We start from the raw sequence: 23,418 nt of genomic DNA on the forward strand, positions 1-23,418 counted from the left end.
CTCAATGGGAGAAAGCCCAATCACACCAGCACTGACTCACTGAATCACACTGTGGAGCTAATAAGTCTGGCTGGCTGTGCTTTGGTTCTTCTCCGTGTAAATCTCTACAGTACAGTCACTGCCTTGGACAGCGGCTCACATGCTGGTGAGATGGAGTGGTCACGGCACAGACAGAAGAGTGACAGACCTTTTGCAGTGCATCTCTGTGCAGAAATAGATCTGGAAGTCCTCAGAGTTGTTTAGCACGTACAGGAAGGCACTGCGCTCGTCAAACTTGGAAATACTGAGGAAGAGGAGTGGACAGTTAGAGACGAGATGGGGGAATTCACATGACATAGGACACTGGCATAGACTGGATGTCTGAGCGTAGCCATCTGAGAAATCACTCCAGTTGTAGGTAACTACAGAAGCTTTTCATTTTCACCAGAGCTGTAAAAGTCTTTAACCTGTCTGGGATAGGGGGCAGTATTTTCACGGCCGGATAAAAAATGTACCGATTTAAACTGGTTACTACTCTTGCCCAGAAACGAGAATATGCATACTATTAGTAGATTTGGATAGAAAACACTAAAGTTTCTAAAACTGTTTGAATGGTGTCTGTGAGTATAACAGAACTCATATGGCAGGCAAAAACCTCAGAAGATTCAAAGCAGAAAGTGGCCTGTCTGACAATTTGTAGTCCTTCTGTTGGATCTCTATCAAAATTACAGTATCTGTGCTGTTACGTGACACTTTCTAAGGCTTCCATTGGCTCTCTAAAGCCTTCAGAAAGCGGATTGAGGCGTCTCCTGTCTCTGGGCAGATAACAGCAACACAGTTTGTCAGTGGTCTGCCTGGTGATAGAGAGACTGGAGATGCGTGTTCACGAGACCTCGCCATTTTTTCCTTTCCCTCTTTGAATGAATACAACATTGTCCGGTTGGAATATTATCGCTATTTTACGAGAAAAATAGCATAAAAATTGATTTTAAACAGCGTTTTACATGCTTCTAAGTGCGGTAATGGAACATTTTGAATTTTTTTGTCATAAAATGCGCTCGCACGTTACCCTTTGGATAGTGACCTGAACGCACAAACAAAACGGAGGTATTTGGATATAACTATGGATTATCTGGAACCAAAACAACATTTGTTGTTGAAGTAGAAGTCCTGGGAGTGCATTCTGACGAAGAACAGCAAAGGTAATACCATTTTTCTAATAGTAATTCTGAGTTTAGTGAGCCCCGAAGTTGGCGGGTGTCTGAATAGCTAGCCTGTGATGGCTGAGCTATGTACTCAGAATATTGCAAAATGTGCTTTCGCCGAAAAGCTATTTTAAAATCTGACATAGTGATTGCATAAAGGAGTTCTGTATCTATAATTCTTTAAATAATTGTTATGTATTTTGTCAATGTTTATGATGAGTAATTTAGTAAATTCACCGCAAGTTTTCGGTGGGTATGCTAGTTCTGAACATCACATGCTAATGTAAAAAGCTGTTTTTTTATATAAATATGAACTTGATTGAACAAAACATGCATGTATTGTATAACATAATGTCCTAGGAGTGTCATCTGATGAAGATCATCAAAGGTTAGTGCTGCATTTAGCTGTGGTTTGGGTTTTTGTGACATATATGCATGCTTGGAAAATGGCTGTGTGATTATTTTTGGCTCGGTACTCTCCTGACATAATCTAATGTTTTGCTTTCGCTGTAAAGCCTTTTTGAAATCGGACAATGTGGTTGGATTAACGAGAGTCTTATCTTTCAAATGCTGTAAAATAGTCATATGTTTGAGAAATTGAAGTTATAGCATTTTTAAGGTTTTTATATTTTGCGCCACACTCCATCATTGGATATTGGTGAGGCGTTCCGCTAGCAGAACGTCTAGATGCAAGAGGTTTTAACCACCAAACACACTTCTTCATTCAAACACATACAACAAGTTACAGTAACTCGGACGGAATGAGCATAACTCAGAGCGTTCCTTCCCACACACACATCCACCCTGTTGAGTCTCCACCAGTGTTCAGCGGGGTAAACAGGGATTCTAAGCCAGCTAACCAAGGCGAGGGCTGAGCAGAGCACAGAATGAGTGGTTGTATTCAGCCCACCATGGCACACTGCTGCATCAGAGGGAACTGCCATTGTCTCCTAGTCCACTGGAGGGGGAGTGGGCACCAAGTAAGATACGTTCCCTAGCAACATCTCACAGATGCCCTCTAGAGTGGAAGATCATTCGGCCTGTCAGTCTGCCACTGAATTATTTTGTGGAGGGGGAGGCAGGGAGGGTGAAGGAGGGAGAGCCACGAAGGGACCACCTCTGACTAATATTGCCTTGGGAACCAGGCTGCCACATTATCATCTGTTATGTTGTCGGCATATGGGAAAGAGGAGGAGAGTAGCGAGCAGTGACTTCCCTGCCCATATATTACAATGAGTGTGTAGATCAGGACAACTGTGAGATCACCAACCTGACACCCCGTACTGACATGGCGCTGAAGTTCCACTCATGGACCCCCCTGTTCTGTTCGAGAGATCAGAAAAACATGAACCTCAGAAAATATGACAAGGACTGACACCTGAAAATGTTACTTCGATGACTTGGCAAAATGTGTCAGTGCAGAGAAAGACATACTTATTTTATGAGACTCTTTCCAGTGGAAGAAAAATCACAAAGCAAAGGCACGAGGCAGTTGTCACACACGCTTCCTGTGGTCAGTAACTTACCTTGTCATCAGGAGCAACATGCCAGATGGAGACAGTGTTCTCCTCCACATCGTTGTTTATGGACAAGTACGAAGGCTGATAGACTTTCGTGGGCTCCAGTATCAACACCTGGAAAAGAGGACAACCAATATCACCTCGAGACATTTCACAATAAAGCAGAGAAGTAAACAGCCTAGGAACACTACCTCAGTTGGTGCCATTGTCATGGTTTATGTGTGTACAGTATATGTCTAACTGTCAAGTTAAAGTCTAAACAGCGAAGAATGCCAGGAAGGAAGAGCGAGCATGGGGCTCAGTGGCAGTCACATCAGGGAGACATACTGGGAAGCGGACAGATGAGACGTCTTTCTTTGTGGCCTCCACCAGGAAGTCCATCCAGAAGTCCACCAGTTCCTGCTTGGGCGGCGGCTGCTCCACAGAGGGCTTTTTGAAATGCTGGTATATCAGGATGGTCTCCACGAGAGAGCTCAGATACCTGGGATGCAGTCAACACAAACGTTGACCATTGACCGCAGAAAAAGAAAATGCACTTAAAACAGATCAAAATCTGTTTGAATATGTTGTAAAAATCTTGAGCTTGAGAGAATAGGGTCGACACATGACTGAAACTTAAGGATCTCAGATCGATTGTCTGCGGGGCAAAGTTAAACTGCCCTTCCATGTGAGACAGTCATGACCATACTTTGATGGGAAAAGGATAATTTTGTACATGTATTAAACTTTGAGTTTGACCAATTCCAGTCAATTTCAATATTGGAAATAAATCTAAAAATCCCCCAAAAATCAACCACAAAAAATCATCCATATGACAGATAACCCCTGTGACTACAAGAAAATAAATGACATTTAAATTGTGAAAAGTTGTCTACACTGAGTGTACAAAACATGAATAACACCTTCCTAATATTGCCCTCAGAACAGCATCAATTCGTTGGGGGCATGGACTCTACAAGGTGTTGCAAGCGTTCCACAGGGATGCTGGCCCATGTTGACTTCAATGCTACCCACAGTTGTGTCAAGTTGGCTGGATGTCCTTTGGGTGTTGGACCATTCTTGATACACATGGGAAACTGTTGAGCATGAAAAACCCAGCAGCGTTGCCGTTCTAGATACAAACCGGTGCGCCTTGCACCTATTACCATACCTCGTTCAAAGGCACTTAAATCTTTTGTCTTGCCCATTCACCCTCTGAATGGCACACATACACAATCCATGTCTCATTGTCTAAAGGCTTAAAAATCTGTCTTTAACCGGTCTCCTCCCCTTTATCTACATGGATTGAAGTGGATTTAACATGTAACATCAATAAGGGACCATAGCTTTCACCTGGATTCACCAGGTTGGTCTATGTCATGGAAAGAGCATGTTCTGTACACTCAGTGTATACAGTGCCTTCGGAAAGTATTCAGACCCCATGACTTTTTCCACATTTTGTTACGTTACAGTCTTAATCAAAAATGTATTAAATAAAACAATAAGACTCTAAATTGAATTCAGGTGCATCCTGTTTCCATTGATCATCCTTGAGATGTTTCTACATCTTGATTGGAGTCCACCTGTGGTAAATTCAATTGATTGGACATGATTTGGAAAGGCACACACCTGTCTATATAAGATTCCACTGTGTTGAGGCACAGATCTGGGGAAGGGTACCAAAAAAATTCTGCAGCCTTGAAGATCCCCAAGAACACAGTGGCCTCCATCATTCTTAAATGGAAGAAGTTTGAAACCACCGAGACTCTTCCTAGAGCTGGCCGCCCTGCCAAACTGAGCAATCGGTGTAGAAGGGCCTTGGTCAGGGAGGTGACCAAGAACCCAATGGTCACTCTGACAGAGCTCTAGAGTACCTCTGTGAAGATGGGAGACATTTGCAAACATTTCTAAAAACCTGTCTTTGCTTTGTCTTTTTGGGGGTTTTGTGTGTAGATTAATGAGGGGGAAAAAAATAATTTTACAAATTTTAGAATAAGGCTGCAACGTAACAAAATGTGGAAAAAGTCAAGGGGTCTGAAAACTTCCCCGAATGAACTTTATGTTGATCTTTACATAAAAAAAATAAAAAAAAAATAAAAAGAAAACAGCACCCTCCCTCACCAGACAGGGGCCTTGAGTTTGAAGAGCTTCTCAGAGGCCTGTATGACCCTAGTGTTGTCACAGGCCAGGATGCTAGCCCCCAGGAAGAAGCCCACGTCCCAGTAGCTCTGCAGCTTGTCCAGGCTTCCCTTCTTCCCCAGGAGGCTGCTCAGCTTCACTCCTGGAAAGGAGAACAAGGTCAGGTCAGGGACATATTATAATAATATTTAAAAAAGATACTGCACACTGTTGAATGCTCCCATAGTTTTATTGTGCAAGGTCTTTGTCAAGGTACATCATTTGCCATATCTTATGTGCTTTATATACCGCGCGTTATTTCAAGGGTTTGGGAATGGGCTGGGCACTGTATACCCCAGTAGCCTACTCTTATGTTAGGCATTTCACCTGAAATGCAGTTGGAGGATCTCAATGCCCTCTTTGGATAAGTTTTAACATTCAATGTAGTTGGTTGCCATGTTGCAACTATATTGCAGAGTGATAATGGAACATGGCTGTTTTCGGCCTCGCTGAGGCAAGCTGCCACTACATGTCCTACTCATGTAGCCCGGGGCAGCGCAGAGTAGAGGAGGGCAGGAAAGGGTGCAAGGATTGGGAGGGGGCCCACGGCTGATTCCCAGGCCTGTCTGTTTCTCACATTCCTGAGTTACTTTCTGAGCCTCAGATTTCACAGCAAACACAGAGGATAGGGAGCCAAACAGCACAAAACTCCCTTGCAAAAAAAATAAAAAATGGAAACGTAATGGCAAGGAAAAGAAATGGAAACGTCATTGTTTACGTAAAATCGGATGTTTCATATTAACCCCCGCAGTACAGTAGCAGGCTCTCTGTTCACACCCAGACTACCTTTGATGGGAGTGTCTCATCATAAGCAGTTCGTTTCAATGAGCAGTATCTGTCACATGAGTAGATATTAATCTCACACTTTATGACATGAGGGTAAGCGCAGTGCAGTGGGAATGCAGATCAGTAACTTAATTATTATTAGTCATCAGCAGCTCTAATGAAAAACAGAATAGCGAGCCAATTCCAATGCACCATCAGGCAGCTCAAGGCCAAACAGATATCAAGGAGAATAAAGTGTTAGTTACTTACCGACTTTGCGGAGCTCGAAGGAGGCGTCAAACTGGTGTCCCGCTGCCAGGAGTAGAACGGCGTAGTTGATGCCAGAGTGTAGTGTCGGCTCGGACTCAAACCCCTTTTTAAACCTGAGAGGAAGGACAGAGAAGCCAATATTACACACAATGCTTCATTTTTTGTAATCTAACTTTATGTTCCTACAGTAATTTCTGATGTGTCCTTGGTGAGAACTTTATAGTCTTTATCACTTCCTCCCTACTTTTGTAAAAAGCATCCAAAATAACTACAGCATTATTGAGCAGGGTGCACAGAGGAACCACTTATTGCACAAAGCTTGACTCTCACAGATAAAAACCTAATTTACTTAATGAGCAATCCGTTCCACTGAGGGAACGAGTGTGAATAACATGAAAAGGCTCTCCAAAGATGTCGTCTGGGTTGGAACAGAGGACAAGGATAGTCCAAGTTATTCTAACGAGATACCATGAATCGGCTCGATGAGAGACATAACCATTCCAGGAAGACTGCAGTTATCTTTAGAATATCACTGGTGCTGCGGTTTCAAATCAGCTACTTTCAGAATGCACCTGCTAGGCTCTTTGCTCCGAGTCAGATGACACTGCTGTTCGTTAGCTGTAGTTGAGAGGTGGTAGACCTCTCTATATCTACTTCTCTAACTGGTGAGGAGTGAGTGAGTGAGTGGTAGGTAATTACAGGCTCTCACCAGTATGTGTGTGTGTGTGTGTGGTTATGTGTGTGTGTGTGTGTGTGTGTGTGTGTGTGTGTGTGTGTGTGTGTGTGTGTGTGTGTGTGTGTGTGTGTGTAGCTCTCACCAGGCTGTGCCACTGTCCCTGCTCTTGGTATCAGTGAAGTGGGACTCTAGGAACATGTCCTTGTAGATGCGTCCCACCAGGCAGTAGATGTCTGAGGCCACCTGGTTGTCAGACTCCACCAGGGGCAGCATAATGTCCAGGGCCTTCTGACGGTCCCCCGGTAGGTTCCTCCTGAACAACACAGAAGAGGGAATAACCAATAACCAAAGTCCCAAATGGCACCCTATTTCCTTTATAATGCACTACTTTTGAACAGGGTGTAGTGGACTACAATAATTATTCATACCCCTTGACTTATTCCACATTTTGTTGTGTTACATACAGCCTGATTTCAAAATAGATTTTTTTTTCTCACCCATTTACACACAATACCCAATAATGACAAAATGAAATAATAATAAGTGTTTCAAACTGCCTCTGGAAGCAACGTCAGCACAATAACTGTTCGTCGGGAGCTTCATGAAATGGGCTTCCATGGCCCGAGCAGCCGCACACAAGCCTAAGATCACCATGCGCAATGCCAAGCGTTGGCTGGAGTGGTATGAAGCTCGCCACCATTGGACTCTGGAGCATTGGAAACGCGTTCTCTGGAGTGATGAATCACGCTTCACCATCTGGCAATCCGACGGACTAATCTGGGTTTGGCGGATGCCAGGAGAACACTACCTGCCCTAATGCATAGTGCCAACTGTAAAGTTTGGTGGAGGTGGAATTATGGTCTGGGGCTGTTTTTCATGGTTTGAGCTAAGCCCCTTAGCTCCAGTGAAGGGAAATCTTAACGCTACAGCATACAATGAGATTCTAGACAATTCGGTGCTTCCAACTGTGGCAACAGTTTGGGGAAGGCCCTTTCCTGCTTCAGTATGACAATGCCCCCGAGCACAAAGTGAGGTCCATACAGAAATGATTTGCCGCCTCCCAAGTGGCGTCACTACAGACCCAGGTTCGACCCATGAGGCGGCGCACAATTGGTCCAGCGTCGTCCGGGTTAGGTGAGGGTTTGGCCGGCCGGAATTTTCTTGTCTCATTGCGCTCTAGCAACTCCTTGTGGTGGGCCAGGCGCCTGCAAGCTGACTCTGGTCACTAGCTGGACGGTGTTTCCTCCGACACATTGGTGCGGCTGGCTTCCGGATTAAGCGAGCAGTGTGTCAAGAAGCAGTGCGGATTGGTAAAGTCGTGTTTCAGAGGACGCATGGCTCTCAACCTTCGCCTCTCCCGAGTCAGTAGGGGAGTTTCAGCGAAGGGACAAGCCTGTAACTACCAATCTACTGGCAAGATGGCGCCGACAGAGATGGTCGCCTCGCTTCGAGTCCTTAGGAAACTATGCAGTATTTAGTTTTTTTAATTATTTCTTACATTGTTACCCCAGGAAATCTTAAGTCCTATTACATACAGCCAGGAAGAACTATTGGATATAAGAGCGACGTCATCTTACCAACATTACAACCAGGAATACGACTTTCCCAAAGCGGCTCCTCTGTTTGGACTGCCAACCAGAACAATGGACCTAATCCCAGACGTCGACCCAAAACAACGGCGCCTCAGAAGGGGCAGACGAAGCGGTCTCCTGGTCAGGCTCCGTAGACGTGCACATCGCCCACCGCTCCCGAGTATACTACTCGCCAATGTCCAGTCTCTTGACAACAAGGTAGATTAAATTGGAGCAAGGGTTGCCTTCCAGAGAGACATCAGAGATTGTAACATTCTCTGTTTCACGGAAACATGGCTCTCTCGGGATATGTTGTTGGAATCGGTTTAGCCACCGGGCTTTTCCATGCATCGTGCCGACAGAGATAAACTCCTCTCTGAGAAGAAGCGCGGGGGTGTATGCTTCATGATTAACGACTCATGGTGTAATCATAACAACATACAGGAACTCAAGAACTCTGCCGCCCATATTTTCTCCCAAGAGAAATCTCCTCAGTTATCGTCACAGCTGTGTACATTCCTCCTCAAGCAGACAGCAAGACGGCCCTCAAGGAACTTCACTGGATTCTATGTAAACTGGAAAGGATGCATTTATTGTAGCTGGAGATTTTAACAAAGTAAATCTGAGAACAAGGCTAAATTCTATCAGCATATTGATTGCACCACGCGTGGGTGTAATACACTCTATCACTGCTACTCTAACTTCCGCGATGCATACAATGCCCACCCTCGCCCTCCCTTCTGCTCCTACCGTCTTATAGGCAGAAACTCAAACAGGATGTACCAGTGACTAGAACCCCTCAACGCTGATCTGACCAATCGGAATCCACACTTCAAGATTGTTTTGATCACGTGGACTGGGATATGTTTCGGTCAGCCTCAGATAACAACATCGATATATACACTGACTCGGTGAGTGAGTTTATAAAGAAGTGCCTTGGAAATGTTGCACCCACTGTGAATATTAAAACCTACCTTAACCAGAAACCGTGGATGGATGGCGGCATTCACGCAAAACTGAAAGCGCGAACCACCGCATTTAACCATCGAAAGAGGTTTGGGAATATGGCTGAATATAAACAGTTTAGTTATTTCCTCCGCATGGCAATGAAACAAGCGAAATGCCGGTACAGGGACAAAGTGGAGTCGCAATTTGACGGCTCAGACACGAGACGTATGTGGCAGGGTCTACAGGAAATAACGGACTACAAAAAGAAAACCAGGCATGTCATGGACACCGACATCACGCTTCCAGACAAACTAAACACATTCTTTGCCTGCTTTAAGGACAATACAGTGCCACCGTCGCGGTCCACTAACAAGGACTGCGCCCTCTCCTTCTCTGTGGCCGACGTGAGTAAAACATTTAAACGTGTTAACCCTCGCAAGGCTGCTGGCCCAGACGGCATCCCTAGCCGCGTCCTCAGAGCAAAACAAAGGAGATGATTTTGTACTTCAGGAAACAGCAGAGGGAGCACCCCCCTATCCACATCGAAGGGACAGAGGTGGAGAAGGTGGAAAGTTTTAAGTTCCTCAGTACACATCACAGACAAACTGAAATGGTCCACCCACACAGACAGTGTTGTGAAGAAGGCGCAACAGCGCCTAATCAACCTCAGGAGGCTGAAGAAATTTGGCTTGTCACCCAAAACCCTGACAAACTTTTACAGATGCACAATCGAGAGCATCCTGTCGGGCAGGAATCACAGCCTGGTACGACAACTGCACCGCCCTCAACCGCAAGGCTCTCCAGGGGGTAGTGCGGTCTGCACAACACATCACTGGGGGCAAACTACCTGCCCTCCATGACACATACAGCACCCGATGTCACAGGAAGGCCAAAAAGATCATCAAGGACAACAACCATGTTGACACCTGTATCTTTGTAGTGACTGGGTGTATTGATACACCATCCAAATCACCCTCTTGTGGCATCATGGGTGGAATCTTATTAATATTTTTCATAATTTCATAATTAATAAAATATACTTATTTTTGAAGCACAGAAAATCCAGTGTTTCTATGCCAAACACTTTTGTTATATTTCAGTCTTCTGTGATGTACTGTATATAAAGTGTAATGTTGGGATGCAAACTCAAAATTGAATACATTTAAACTCTGTATCTGAAATGGTACGGGTGTCGTATTTTATTAAGCCCATAACCATGTGTGAGGTGTATATTTTTGTTTCAAAGTAGATTTGATTAAGACTACCAAGAAACATACTGTGTGTCCCTGATTTAGCCCACTGCAGTAAAAGGTTAAGCAAATTTGTACTCCTGAACTTATTTAGGCTTGCCATAGCAAAGGGGTTGAATGCTTATTGACTCAAGACATTTCAGCTTTTCATTTTTAATGAATTTGTAAACATTTCTAAAAACATAATTCCACTTTGACATTATGGGGTATTATGTGTAGGCTAGTGACACAAAATCGCAATTTAATCAATTTTAGAATAAAGCTGTAACGTAACAAATTTGAAAAAGTCAAAGGGTGTGAATACTTTCCGAATGCACTGTCCTGGGAGTTTGTCTGGGTGTGTCTCTCTCTTATGGTCTAAACTCAGAGAGGGGGATGAATAAACATGAGACAAGCCGCTGTGTGTGTGTGTTTGTGTAACACCAAAGCGCTATGTCTTGGCAGAGAGGAAGGCATCAAAAGGCTTTAGATTACATTTCATGAGGGTAGTGGGTTCAATTACCTCCCTACAGACCTGGCTAACTAACTCCTGTGTTGGACTGTCTAGGTTTAAGGGTATTAGCGAGAACTGGAGTAAAGCACGCAGTAATGACCAAGCACTTTATCTGTCAGCAGTCATTCGTAATCCATACTGTAATGCTGCTTTACCAAGCGAACGGGAGACAAATTCTACCCCTCCCTCGGATCCCATTCTATTTTGAACATACATTGTCTGAATATGAAATATAATTGCCTGATTAGTCTTTCAGTTTTCTTATGCCTCCTCTTTATCCCTCTTCTTTGCGCCCCAAAGGGGGACAACAAAGTCTCCACAGGTTCTTTCACAAGGTAGCCGAACAGCATCCCAGTGTGAGCCTCGTGGTCGGAATAACTTAGTTGGCATGGGCACACTAATATGGATCTCAACAGACCCATTGAGATGGATGCTAAATAAGCATAAGAACGGGAAGCTATTTCCTCTCCCCAGCTTTCACTTCAATACCAGAGTGCCGCTGAAGGGCAACTGGAGGGGGGTGGGGTGGGGGGGGGGGGGGGGGGTGAAGCTAAGCAGTGAGTCAGCCTAGCCCACTCCAGTCATGCAATAGGCAAACATGGAGGGGGGGGGGGGGGGATTGTGCAACAGGAAAGGCTTCAACCTTAGCACTTCCCTGTAACGCAATGACTCAACAGAAAATGCTGCTTTTCAGACATGTTTAGTTCTCATCATTCATGCTTCATTATTGCAGGATAATGGCAAGTTTTTGCAATGGTGCACTAAACTGCTGAGTCATGAATCACCTCTAGTTGGGGAAATTGTGAACAAAGAGGCTGCTGTCTAAACCAGCACACAGACTCATGGCAACCATCTTCATTTTTGAGCCATTCAGTTATGCAAAGCATGTGCAACAGGTTTCTTAATGTGTTTCTTTGAGGGTATAAAATGCAGCGGTGTAAAGTACTTAAGTAAAAATACTTTACGTTTACACTTTATGTCTGAGTGTTGGGGCTGTAAAAAAAAAGTCAAAAAAGAACATGGTCCGTCTGGTTTGCTTAATATAAGGAATGTGAAATTATTTATACTTTTATTTTTGATACTTAAGTATATTTTAGCAATTCAATTTACTTCTGATACTTAATTATGTGTAAAACCAAATACTTTTAGACTTCTATCAAGTAGTATTTTACTGGGTGACTTTCACTTTCACTTGAGTTGTCTTTACTTTTACTCAAGTATGACATTTGGGTACTTTTTGCAGCAAAATGCTATCCTAACTGGATAGACACCAGTGATGCGTTGTAGCATGCAGGAGAACCGGTGACCGTTTACAAGAGAGGCAGCATGTTAAAGAGCAAGCAGTAAAATACTTTCCAAGCTGAACGTCTGTGATGTTCCGACCCAGAGCACAGACACACATGTTTAGCACATGCATGCGTCTCTGTGTGCATCTGTGTGTGAGGGTGTGTGTGTGTGTGCGTGTGTAGACAAACCAGGTGTGACATACTCGGGGTCTTACCGATTCAGTGCAAAGGCATAGTGGAACTTGACATGGGGATTGGCCACAGGGTCGAATGTAGGAAGCTTCTCCAAGGTCTCCACCAGCTTCACTATAGATTCATAATCCTATATTACATACAAACATAGAAAAACAGATTGTTGGACGAAAGATAATGTACCCACTCAGCCATCTTGGTTGCTATCGTTAACATGAAACCTAAAATGTCTATGTTCGTGTTCCCTTACAAAGTCAATTCACTGCACTTGGGAAGGACACTATTAGCTTATTCAAGTAGTTCAATAATTAAAATGTCCTCTCTTCCACCATTTCTTGTCCAGTATATATTTATCCAAAACATGTTCAATAATTCACTTTCTCCTTGTAGCTCTGGTCGTTTGTATCATTTATTCATGTGGCTGGTGGCTGCTATGGCTGGTGGGATGGGAGCCTGTAGGGTGAATGGCATTGCAATGCAGAGAGAACGGACTGGAGTGCAGTAGCCTTATGATTAGCCACAGAAAGATGACAAAAAGCTTAGCCTGCAGCATTCCACAGGCAGGTAGTCCTTCTGAAATGCCTAGTAGCCAAGGGAGGCCCTAACACATTTATGCTGACCGCTGAGGCATTGCAGTCTGCCTAAAGTGACTGTGCCAACAGCATCCGACAAGTGTAAAAGAGGGTAACATGTACCTGGATGTCCCTGTAGGACAGAAGCAAGTTGATGACGATGTCAGCTGAAAGGCACTCTACGTTGTCCAATCGTTGTTGAATACGGCTGAGCTCTGAGGCCAGCTCCGACCCCGTGAACAACTCCCGCGCTTTCCGGAGCTCGTTGAGAATGGTTTCTCTGAAGTATTGGCTACAAGGGGGAAACAGAGAGACTCATAAATATGTTATTTCACACTAGAAATCAACATGAAATCAACATTTTCTGCAAAGAACCCATTGCTATGTCTTGGTAAGATATTCTGGGGAAATAGGTATAGGGAAAAGAGCCTCTTCAATGTCTTCTTCACTGCACTGTTGGAGCAGCACATTTCCAGGAGACAAAACATTCATCCAAAGTGCAAATTCTCTCAGCTCTCTAAAGCATGACTCATTATTCCTGGAAGAGAGGCAGTGATGCTGAATATTGGCAGAGAGAAAACCCTAAAACATTAGGACATACCTAAGTAAAGCTAACATTAAAACTGAGATTGCTATGCAAGCCAATATGTTGCAAAGCTATTTAAAACAAATATAAAACGAGTGAGTTGTGTAATACAATGTCTTCTGAGGAATTCTCAAGAAGTGCAATATCCGACGAAAAGGGCTATCGCACTTCATCAGCTAGCCATCCATATTGCATAATCAACCACAGAAAATTACACAAGGCTACACAAAAACCAGTACACGCTAGGTCAATGTAATACACCTCTGCTGGCAATAACAGCTCTGTAATAATCACCTTGTCACGCGTGTTCACAACTCATTCCCAACTACAGTACCACACCTACCTCCCTAGTGAGATGACACCTGTTTCACTACAGCTTGGTGAGAGAAGAAACATCTTCTGACTTCTACAAATCCTGTCAGGCTGAATGTGGACCTCTGGTCTGGTCTTAGGCCCAGTGTCTAACTGACAAACTCTCAAGCCACTATCTACCCCAAACCTATACTATTCACCAGGTGTTGGACCTATGGGCTAGCTGGCCCAGCACCTAACCCAAAACACTTCTCTGCTACTCACCAGGAGTTGGCTTGTGGCACCTTGAGCAGCTGGACGAAGCGGTCCAGCAGGGGCATGCAGATGGGCCCCAGCAGCATCTCGAAGCTGGGCTGCATCAACTCCGTCAGGCCCTTCATCAGGCTGCTCTCGCAGCAGTACACCTTGTTGTGGGGCGTCACCATGTATGGGATGAAGCTGTAGTTGGCTGAGCATGTCTGGGGGAAAAAGCAGTAAACAATATTATGGTTTGATGTGTTAATGTCAGACATGGGTGAAATAGCTAAATATCACAAATACTTGGTTTAGTTTGCTCGGTAAAGTGGAGACTGGAGAAATTGACTGGAGAAATTGAGAACAGCAATAGAGCATGCCCTTACATGCCCTGATGACTGCATGCGCAGGTCCAGAATTATTGGCAACCTTGATAAAGATGAGCAAAACAATACTACGAAATAAATAATAGAACTAGTGAGCTATATTTTTACAAAAAAAGAGGAAATGATATTATTTTATACTAATACAATAACTCCGATAAAGTAACAAGTAATATTTATTTTCTCAAAACGATAGGGGGCAAAATTATTGGCAACCCTGTTTTCAATACCTTTAAATACCTCCCCGTGAGAGGATAACGGCACGGAGTAAATTCGTTAAATGTTTTATAAAATTGGAGAACACATTTGGAGAGATCTTAGACCGTTACTCCATAAAGAATCTTTCCAATCCAAGTACCAATTATATTTAGCAAACTCCAGGCGTTTACATTTGTAGGATGATATGAAAATAGAGCTCTTTGGACCGTACACCTGTGGTGGGTTTGGCATCGAAAGACGAATTCAGAAGCATAAAAGAACCCCATACCTATTGTAAAATATGGCTGTGGATCATTGATGTTATGGGGCTATTTGGCTTCCACTGGTCCTGGGGCCCTTGTTAAGGTCAATGGCATCATCAACTTTACCCAGTACCAGGACATTTTAGCCAAATACTTGCTTTCCTCTGCTAGAAGGCTGAAAGTTGGCCGCAAGTGGATTTTCCAGCAAGACAATAACCCCAACCACACATCAACATCCACAAGGAAATGGTTAATTTGACACAAAATCTACATTTTGACTTAAAACCCAATTGAAAACCTGTGGTTTGAATTGAAGAGGGCTGTCCATGAGCGCAGATGAAGGATATCAAGGACCTGGAAAGATTATGTATGAAGGAATGGTCTAAGATCCCTACCAATGTGTTCTTCAATGTCATAAAACATTTGAGAAAAAGTCTCAGTGCCGTTATCCTCGCAAGTGGAGGAATTGAAAGGTATTGAAAACAGGGTTGCCAATAATTGTTTTCTTTTTGAAAAAATACATTTTTACTTGTTAATCAAAATCGCTTTCTCTGAGAAATTGTATTAGTATTAAAACATGTAGCATACAATAAAACTCAGTACTTTTGCTAATCTTTATCAAGGGTGCCAATAATTCTGGACCTGACTGTACAATGGGAGGACAGTAGTATGGGCCTTTTTTGTGTGCTAGTAATTTACCACCCTGATCTGCGGGGACAATGGTGATGTTGTACCCATGGAGAATTGGACATAATGAGTCTGTCTGAAGAGCCGGTGGCCTGGGGGACAGATCCACACCAGTAATTACAGTGACATTAGGATCTGCTTGACTAAACTGCTCACACTGCCCTCAGGGCAGAGCTGCCCTTAAAACTCCCATTCATGTTGCTCATGGAAATCCAATTCAAACCAGGTCTGTCTTACTACTCTTGTCCAGCTGTATTTGCATGTGGTGTAGAGAGTACCAATAAATCTATCATTGATGTCTGTCATTGTAGTCTGTTATTCACAGTATACTCAACACTCAGCACTAGAAATGCTTAAGTTGATGGATCCTGACTACATTTTTCTTCAACATGTAGGCTAGAGGTAAAAAGGAAAAGGGATTTTGCTGATCCACATCTGTTGTGCTGCCCAGATACATCCCGAGTCTGCACGGTCAGTGGATATTTTAATCTCTCTGTATCACTTCGATCTTCAAGAACACACCCGAAATGCTTGCTACTCACGCTTGTAACAAAAGGAAGTGAACAGAGAGTTAAGTTCTGCCTGTAGAAATTGGGACGGTCCACAGTATAACCGCTTCCTCTTCTGCAATCATATGTTTTTTTTTATCACATCACTAGTCATGCCATAACTTTCCAAAATAACCTGTGGCGGCTTGTCACGGCTAGGTGCATCCACAGATTACGACATCCTTCCTGTCCTATACTGAGCCACACACACTGTGTGAGTCATGGCCCGGCGGATCACATGACGACAACACATCATAATAAATGTTTTAGTCGCCAGGGGCCATCCTTCGCCCCGGCAACCCCAGCAGCACCTGTCTCTGAGTCTCGTTAGATTCTTGTTTGTGACTGTATTAGGTAATAGTAGGTGGCACGCAGGTCCCAAAAACAACAATCTTAAGGAGCAGAAAGGGACCGAAAACTGGGGGAGTGTCCCAAAATCACACCCTGTTTTCTACATAGTGCACTACATATGGGTTCTGGACAAAAAGTAGTGCACTATATAGGGAATACACACGGTCCCATTTGGGACTTAGCCGGGGTGTTAGCACGTTACGGTAATTAAGGAGTTAAATATCAGTCAGGCAGTATAGGATTAACCTATTCATAAAGGGGGAGGGGTAGACGGGAATAAGTAGTGTGTGTGAGTAATGACTTAACATTAATCGTTAGCCCTAATACCTGTATGACCGCCCGGGTGGCTGCAGCCATAAAACAATCCAGGAATTTGTTCTGATTAGTGGTGTACCATGTGATATAACCCCTTGGTCAGAGTGCCACTAATGTGTCATATCCTTCTGGGGCGTGGTGTGTTTGTTCTCTCAGAGCAGAGAGAAGGGGCGTGGTGTGTAGATACAACTAGAGAAAGACAGTCAGTCACGGATGGCGGTAGTGGACTCACTGTAATGCAGGCTCTGTCGCAACACACCAATCAGCCATCAACCTGCTTCCTGGAGCACCAAGCCACCTTATTCCCCTCCGTAAAGTCAATTACGCCAGCTAAGCTTGAGGAGGGCAACCCTGTCGCTCCCATTAGCCAGCACCAGCCCGGCAGGCGGCCCATAGCTGCTGAGGAGGCCCCCTGTCCATGCCCTTGCCTCAACCTCACAGCTTTTTCCCCCTCATGCCACAGTGCATCTATGTCACCATATCGTATTATTCTGTATAAGAAAGCCAGACAGACAGACAGACACAGAGAAACAGACAGTGTGGTGCCTCCTTGTCTGACCTGGCTATCACTAGGCAGAAGGAGTGGCAGACACTGTGTTACAGACGGCAGGGAGGCAGGAAATCGGAAATGAGAGTCAACTCACTCTCTCGTTTTCTCTCTGCTTTCCAAAGCACCCCAGTCACCCTGGTGATAAGGCTGCCTGTCAACCAAGTACAGCTATTCTGGAAAACTCTCTGAGTAAGGGGAAATGCTTTGGTTTACTGTACACACAGCAAAATGCACAAAGCCAAACTAGAGGGATATTGAACTGGGTAATGAAAAGTGTTTGATGGTAGCAGCGACGGCTGCGCTGTTGAATGTTGGCACGAGTAAAAATCTGCTTACTCCATTTACCTTTACACAGGAAATGTGAAAGAAGGAAGAGACAAGAGAGGTGTGTCATTAACAACTTTGAAATAGAGACACAGTGTTTAGTTTGTGCACTTACAGTGTTCTTCTGGCAAACGATCTCCTGCAAGAGAAAAAGAGAAACGTCAATACTGCATTGTGGATAGTAGGTGAAAATCACAAACATTACATTGGTCACAGTTCACTAGAGCGATCCTTAAGTCAAGCTATAAATGGACTCCTGCACTTGCAAACAAAACCAGTAGAAATGCGGATACATCAGCACTAACATTTCATTTTGCAGTGGCGTATTGTGTAGGCTGGGCCAGCAAACAACCATGGAGATATTAAACATGGCAAAAGGCACTTTAAAAAGAGGTTGAGCATTAGCACTTGTACACAATGGAGTCTCTTTATTCTAAACAATCTATAACACAGCAGCCATTGGTTAACACAGCAGCCATTGTTACTCTTAACCCTCAATAAGGGAGCTGGTACAGTTTGAAGACTGCAGGCTGATAGTGATATGTTAAAACCACTACAGAAAGTCACGTTTTTTTTTTACTGCAGGGTGTAGGTGGGTTGAGATGGAGGATATAGTTTATGAAGATTACAGGCATAATATTTATGTTCGGGTACACTTTGTAAAATATTACTTATTCTTTGAGGAATTTACGACAATTTCAAAAGATTGTAATGCTTTTTTATGTCAAGGACCGTGTCAGAGCAGAGCAGGTCACAGGAGTGTAATGCTTTTTTATGTCAAGGACCGTGTCAGAGCAGAGCAGGTCATAGGAGTGTGTGGGGTAACTTGGTTTCTGCATATTTATGCACGGGAAACCATAATCTCCCCTCCCCCTCATTCTCTCATTTGCATACCTGTGTTGTTGTTGTTGGTGGTCATTGATAGGGGATTCCCGTGTGACTGCAAGGCCCTCTCACTTTTCAAACCAATTTAGGCTAATGTTAACTCGACTGTGCATTCATCGCCTGACAGACTCAGGGCCAAAAGGTTAAAGGTCCATCGCAGCCATTTAAAAAAAAGATCAATATCAAATCATCTCTGGGTAACTACTATGCACCTTACTGTGATTTTTTTCAATTCAAAATGGTCAAAAGTAACAAATTGCTTCTTAGCAAAGAGCAATTTTTTAAGCAAGAATTTAGCTAGGACTGTCTGCGAGTGGTCTGAGTGGGGAGGGGAAAAACGGAAAACTATCTGTTATTGGCAGAGAGGTTTTAGCAAAATTAACAGCTCTTACACTTAAAGGGCATTATCATAATTTTCACAATTTCACAGTATTATTCCAACCTCGTGTGGAAATATATACACTGAACAAAAATTATAAACGCAACATACAACAATTTCAAAATTTTTACTGAGTTACAGTTCATATTAGAGAATCAGTCAATTGAAATCAATTCATTAGGCCCTAATCTATGGATTTCACATGACTGGGAATACAGATATGCATCTGTTGGTCACAGATACCTCTAAAAAAATGTAGGGGCATGGATAAAAAAAACAGTCCGTATCTGGTGTGACCACCATTTGCCTCATGCAGTGCAACACATCTCCTTCTCATAGAGTTGATCAGGCTGTTGATTGTGGCCTGTGGAATGTTGTCCCACTCCTCTTCAAAGGCTGTGCGAAGTTGTTGGATATTGGTAACTGGAACATGCTGTCGTGCATGTCGATCCAGAGCATCCCAAACATGCTCCATGGGTCTGGTGAGTATGCAGGCCATGGAAGAACTGGTACATTTTCAGCTTCCAGGAATTGTGTACAGATCCTTGCGACATGGGGCCGTGCATTATCATGCTGAAACATGCGTCGATGGCTCCGGATGAATGGCACGTCAATGGGCCTCAGGATCTCGTCACGGTTTCTCTGTGCATTCAAATTGCCATCACTAAAATACAATTGTGTTCGTTGTCCGTACCTTATGCCTGCCCATACCATAACACCACCGCCACCACGGGGCACTCTGTTCACAATGTTGTCATTAGCAAACCGCGGTTGTGAGGCTGGTTGGATGTACTGCCAAATTCTCTAAAACGACATTGGAGGCGGCTTATGTTAGAGAAATTAACATTAAATTCTCTCGCAACAGCTCTGTTGGACGTTTCTGCAGTCAGCATGCCAATTGCACACTCCCTCAAAACATGAGAAATCTGTGGTATTGTGTTGTGTGACAACTGCACATTTTAGAGTGTTTTTTTATTGTCCCCAGCACAAAGTGCACCTGTGTAATGATCATGCTGTTTAATCAGCATCTTAATATGCCACACCTGTCAAATGGATGGATTATCTTGGCAAAGGAGAAACACTCACCAACAGGGATGTAAACAAATTTGTGCACAAAATATGAGAGAAATATGCTTTTTGGATCTTTTATTTCAGCTCATGAAACATGGGACTAACACTTTACATGTTGCATTTATATTTTTATTCAGTATAGATATAACACAGGAAAATCACATTTTTGACTACACTGGGCCTTTAAATGCCAGGATATGAGTCAGTCTGTCATAAACACATTTCAATGTCGACAACATTCTCTTTTACAAGACTAAAGGGTGAAACAGAGGTAAAGGGGTGCAATATTAAACCAAATTCTGTGTGTTGATTTTTTTCTTCAGTCAAATGCTATTTTTTACATAGCCCTAATATCTTATGAAACACACCATATCCTGCATAGGTGTTAATGCATCTCCCACCAACAAATCACTGATGTGTTTACCCGTCACAACAACACAACAGCAATGACAGCTATTACATGTTCCCCACACACTCATATTCTAAATATAGACTGTGACCTTGTGCACTTAAAGGCTTAAAAAGTACACGGAGAATAAAAAATACAATTTGTGCAAAATGAGCAAGATAAAACAACAAAACGGTTTGGCAGTTCAAAGGTTCTAAAATCAACCTCTCACCTTTCAAACATGACTCCCTCTAAATAAACAACTTGCATATACATTTAAAAGTCCAATGTTAATGAAGGAGCATCTCCTTTACATATACCTTTGTCATTAACCTGATGAGCCTTGTTACATTAAATCCATTGTGGGAACATTAATGATTCATTTGTGGACGAAGTGATGAGAAAATGACAGGCGTGTGTGTGCGAGCACATGCCCATACAGCTTACCTGTAGGGACTGTAGCGAGTCGGAGTTGGTGTCACAGTACAGGATGATGTTGTTGGCCATGCTGAAGCTCTCCCTCACACCTAGGTGGTAGAACAGGGAGGGCTGGCGGAAAGCGTCCGTCATCTCCACTACAGCTATGTCTGGGAGGGACAGAGTAGGCCTGTTAGTAGTCTTAAAGGCCCAGTGTGGTCATTTTTTATCTCCATATCAAATCATTTCTGGGTAACAATTAAGTACCTTACTGTGATTGTCTTCAATTAAATGGTCAAACAAAAGCAAGAATTTTCTCAAGCAAGAATTTTGCTAGGACTGTCTAGGAGTGGTCTGAGTGGAGAGGGGAAAACTGAAAACTAGCTGCAATTGGCAGAGAGGTTTGGAACTCTTTCTTATTGGTGTATTAACTAATTTACCACCTGGTGATGTCACCAGGCAGGCCAAAAATCCATCCCACCAAAGCAGGCTGAAATTTCAGGCGGTCTTTCCAAACAACTCTTACACTAAAAGGGCATTATCATAATTTCACAGTATAATTCCAACCTCATAGTTTGGAAATATATATAAAAACAGAGGAAAATCACATTTGACTGCACTGGGCCTTTAACACTGAACAACTGCCTGTAGTATAACATATTTTAAACCTACAACATCTTGTACTAGTTTCGTCACATTTACCACAGTTTGTTTAGGTTTCATATGAAATCAGATTGATGGGACAATAATGGCCTGTACAATTGTTTTGGACTGAAGTAGAATATTTAATTTGCCCAAATGGTCCTTTTTAGACCAGACTGTGAGACATCACTAAATCTTCCAAAAGAAAAGGCCAAAATAACATTGTCTGGTAGTAAGCCTGTGGTGGGGTTCTTCCAGAAGTCCCTCTGGTAGCTCCCACTGACTGATAACTGCACAAACAAAACTGGGCTAGAACTGTGATGCAGTGTTTTGTAATGACAGAGCTCTCCAGAGAGGTAACATTTAACAGACCCACCCCACCTTTTCATGTGCTTCCAAGTTTCCCCTTCCATGTCAACATACACATTACATATAGCTTAGTATAGAGCTTTTCATCCCTTCCAATGGAGCTCCCTTTCACTGTAATACCTGGGTTCCAGTCCACTACAAACCCAATGCTATTCTCACTCATTGAGAACCAAACATCCACACAGACAGCCAACACCACAGGGATAATCAAAGCAAACAAGCAATCTATTTTAATGTACATTCTAGTGTGTGTGTGCTGCTGTGTTGTTATGCAAAAACAAGGTCCCAGTGGAGACAGCCTGGCTTGTTTTAGCGAAATGTTCATTTTCATAGGGACAGTCCCCCCAGGCAAGAGCGCAGTCCCTCCCACTCAGCAAGGACATGTAAATGCCACCAGGAAGTCGTTTCTTCTTACTGGGTCTTAAAGGCTCTGTTCAGGTCACACACTTTCATTACAACCCAAGAAGAAGTGATGTACGTGTGTAGACCCTCGCCTCCCGTGTGGCGCAGCGGTGTAAAGCACTGCATCGCAGTGCTAGCGGTGCCACTACTTATCCGGGTTTCAATCCCGGGCTGTGTCGCAGCCGGCCGCGACCGCCCATACAGTGTCGTCCGGGTTAGGGGAGGGTTTGGCCGGCCGGGATGTCCTTGTCCCATCGCGCTCTAGCGACTCCTGTCGCGGGCCGAGCGCATGCACACTGACACGGTCGCCAGTTGTAGGGTGTTTCCTCCAACACATTAGTGCGGCTGGCTTCCGGGTTAAGCGATCAGTGTGTCAAGAAGCAGTACGGCTTGGCAGGGTTGTGTTTAGAAGGACGCATGGCTCTCGAACTTTGCCTCTCCCGAGTCCGTCCGGGAGTTGCAGCGATAGGGCAAGACTGTAACTACCAATTAGATATCACAAAAATTGGGTAATAAAATGTATTATATATATATATATATATATATATATATATATATATATATATATATATATATATATATACTGCTCAAAAAAATAAAGGGAACACTTAAACAACACATCCTAGATCTGAATGAAAGAAATCATCTTATTAAATACTTTTTTCTTTACATAGTTGAATGTGCTGACAACAAAATCACACAAAAATAATCAATGGAAATCCAATTTATCAACCCATGGAGGTCTGGATTTGGAGTCACACTCAAAATTAAAGTGGAAAACCACACTACAGGCTGATCCAACTTTGATGTAATGTCCTTAAAACAAGTCAAAATGAGGCTCAGTAGTGTGTGTGGCCTCCACGTGCCTGTATGACCTCCCTACAATGCCTGGGCATGCTCCTGATGAGGTGGCGGATGGTCTCCTGAGGGATCTCCTCCCAGACCTGGACTAAAGCATCCGCCAACTCCTGGACAGTCTGTGGTGCAACGTGGCGTTGGTGGATGGAGCGAGACATGATGTCCCAGATGTGCTCAATTGGATTCAGGTCTGGGGAACGGGCGGTCCATAGCATCAATGCCTTCCTCTTGCAGGAACTGCTGACACACTCCAGCCACATGAGGTCTAGCATTGTCTTGCATTAGGAGGAACCCAGGGCAAACCGCACCAGCATATGGTCTCACAAGGGGTCTGATGATCTCATCTCGGTACCTAATGGCAGTCAGGCTACC

General features: G+C 43.7%; 1 protein-coding gene across 2 annotated transcripts in view; it reads right to left on the reverse strand.

The window, feature by feature from the left end:
- LOC106607751 (mitogen-activated protein kinase kinase kinase 5) overlaps positions 1–23,418 on the reverse strand; it is a 61,335-nt gene that overhangs the window by 22,986 nt on the left and 14,931 nt on the right. For both annotated transcript variants that reach the window (XM_082976809.1, XM_014205044.3), the window contains exons 2-13: positions 20,806–20,945; positions 17,751–17,774; positions 14,047–14,240; positions 13,008–13,176; positions 12,336–12,442; positions 6,715–6,885; positions 5,897–6,009; positions 4,805–4,964; positions 3,032–3,185; positions 2,711–2,818; positions 2,455–2,507; positions 188–283 (exon numbers count right to left, since the gene is read on the reverse strand). In XM_082976809.1, coding sequence (XP_082832935.1) covers positions 188–283; positions 2,455–2,507; positions 2,711–2,818; positions 3,032–3,185; positions 4,805–4,964; positions 5,897–6,009; positions 6,715–6,885; positions 12,336–12,442; positions 13,008–13,176; positions 14,047–14,240; positions 17,751–17,774; positions 20,806–20,945 — 1,489 coding nt within the window. The remainder of the gene's footprint in view (positions 1–187; positions 284–2,454; positions 2,508–2,710; positions 2,819–3,031; positions 3,186–4,804; positions 4,965–5,896; positions 6,010–6,714; positions 6,886–12,335; positions 12,443–13,007; positions 13,177–14,046; positions 14,241–17,750; positions 17,775–20,805; positions 20,946–23,418) is intronic.

Source organism: Salmo salar, chromosome 06 (genome assembly GCF_965601325.2).
Source record: "Salmo salar chromosome 06, fSalSal1, whole genome shotgun sequence".
Taxonomy (NCBI): domain Eukaryota; kingdom Metazoa; phylum Chordata; class Actinopteri; order Salmoniformes; family Salmonidae; genus Salmo; species Salmo salar.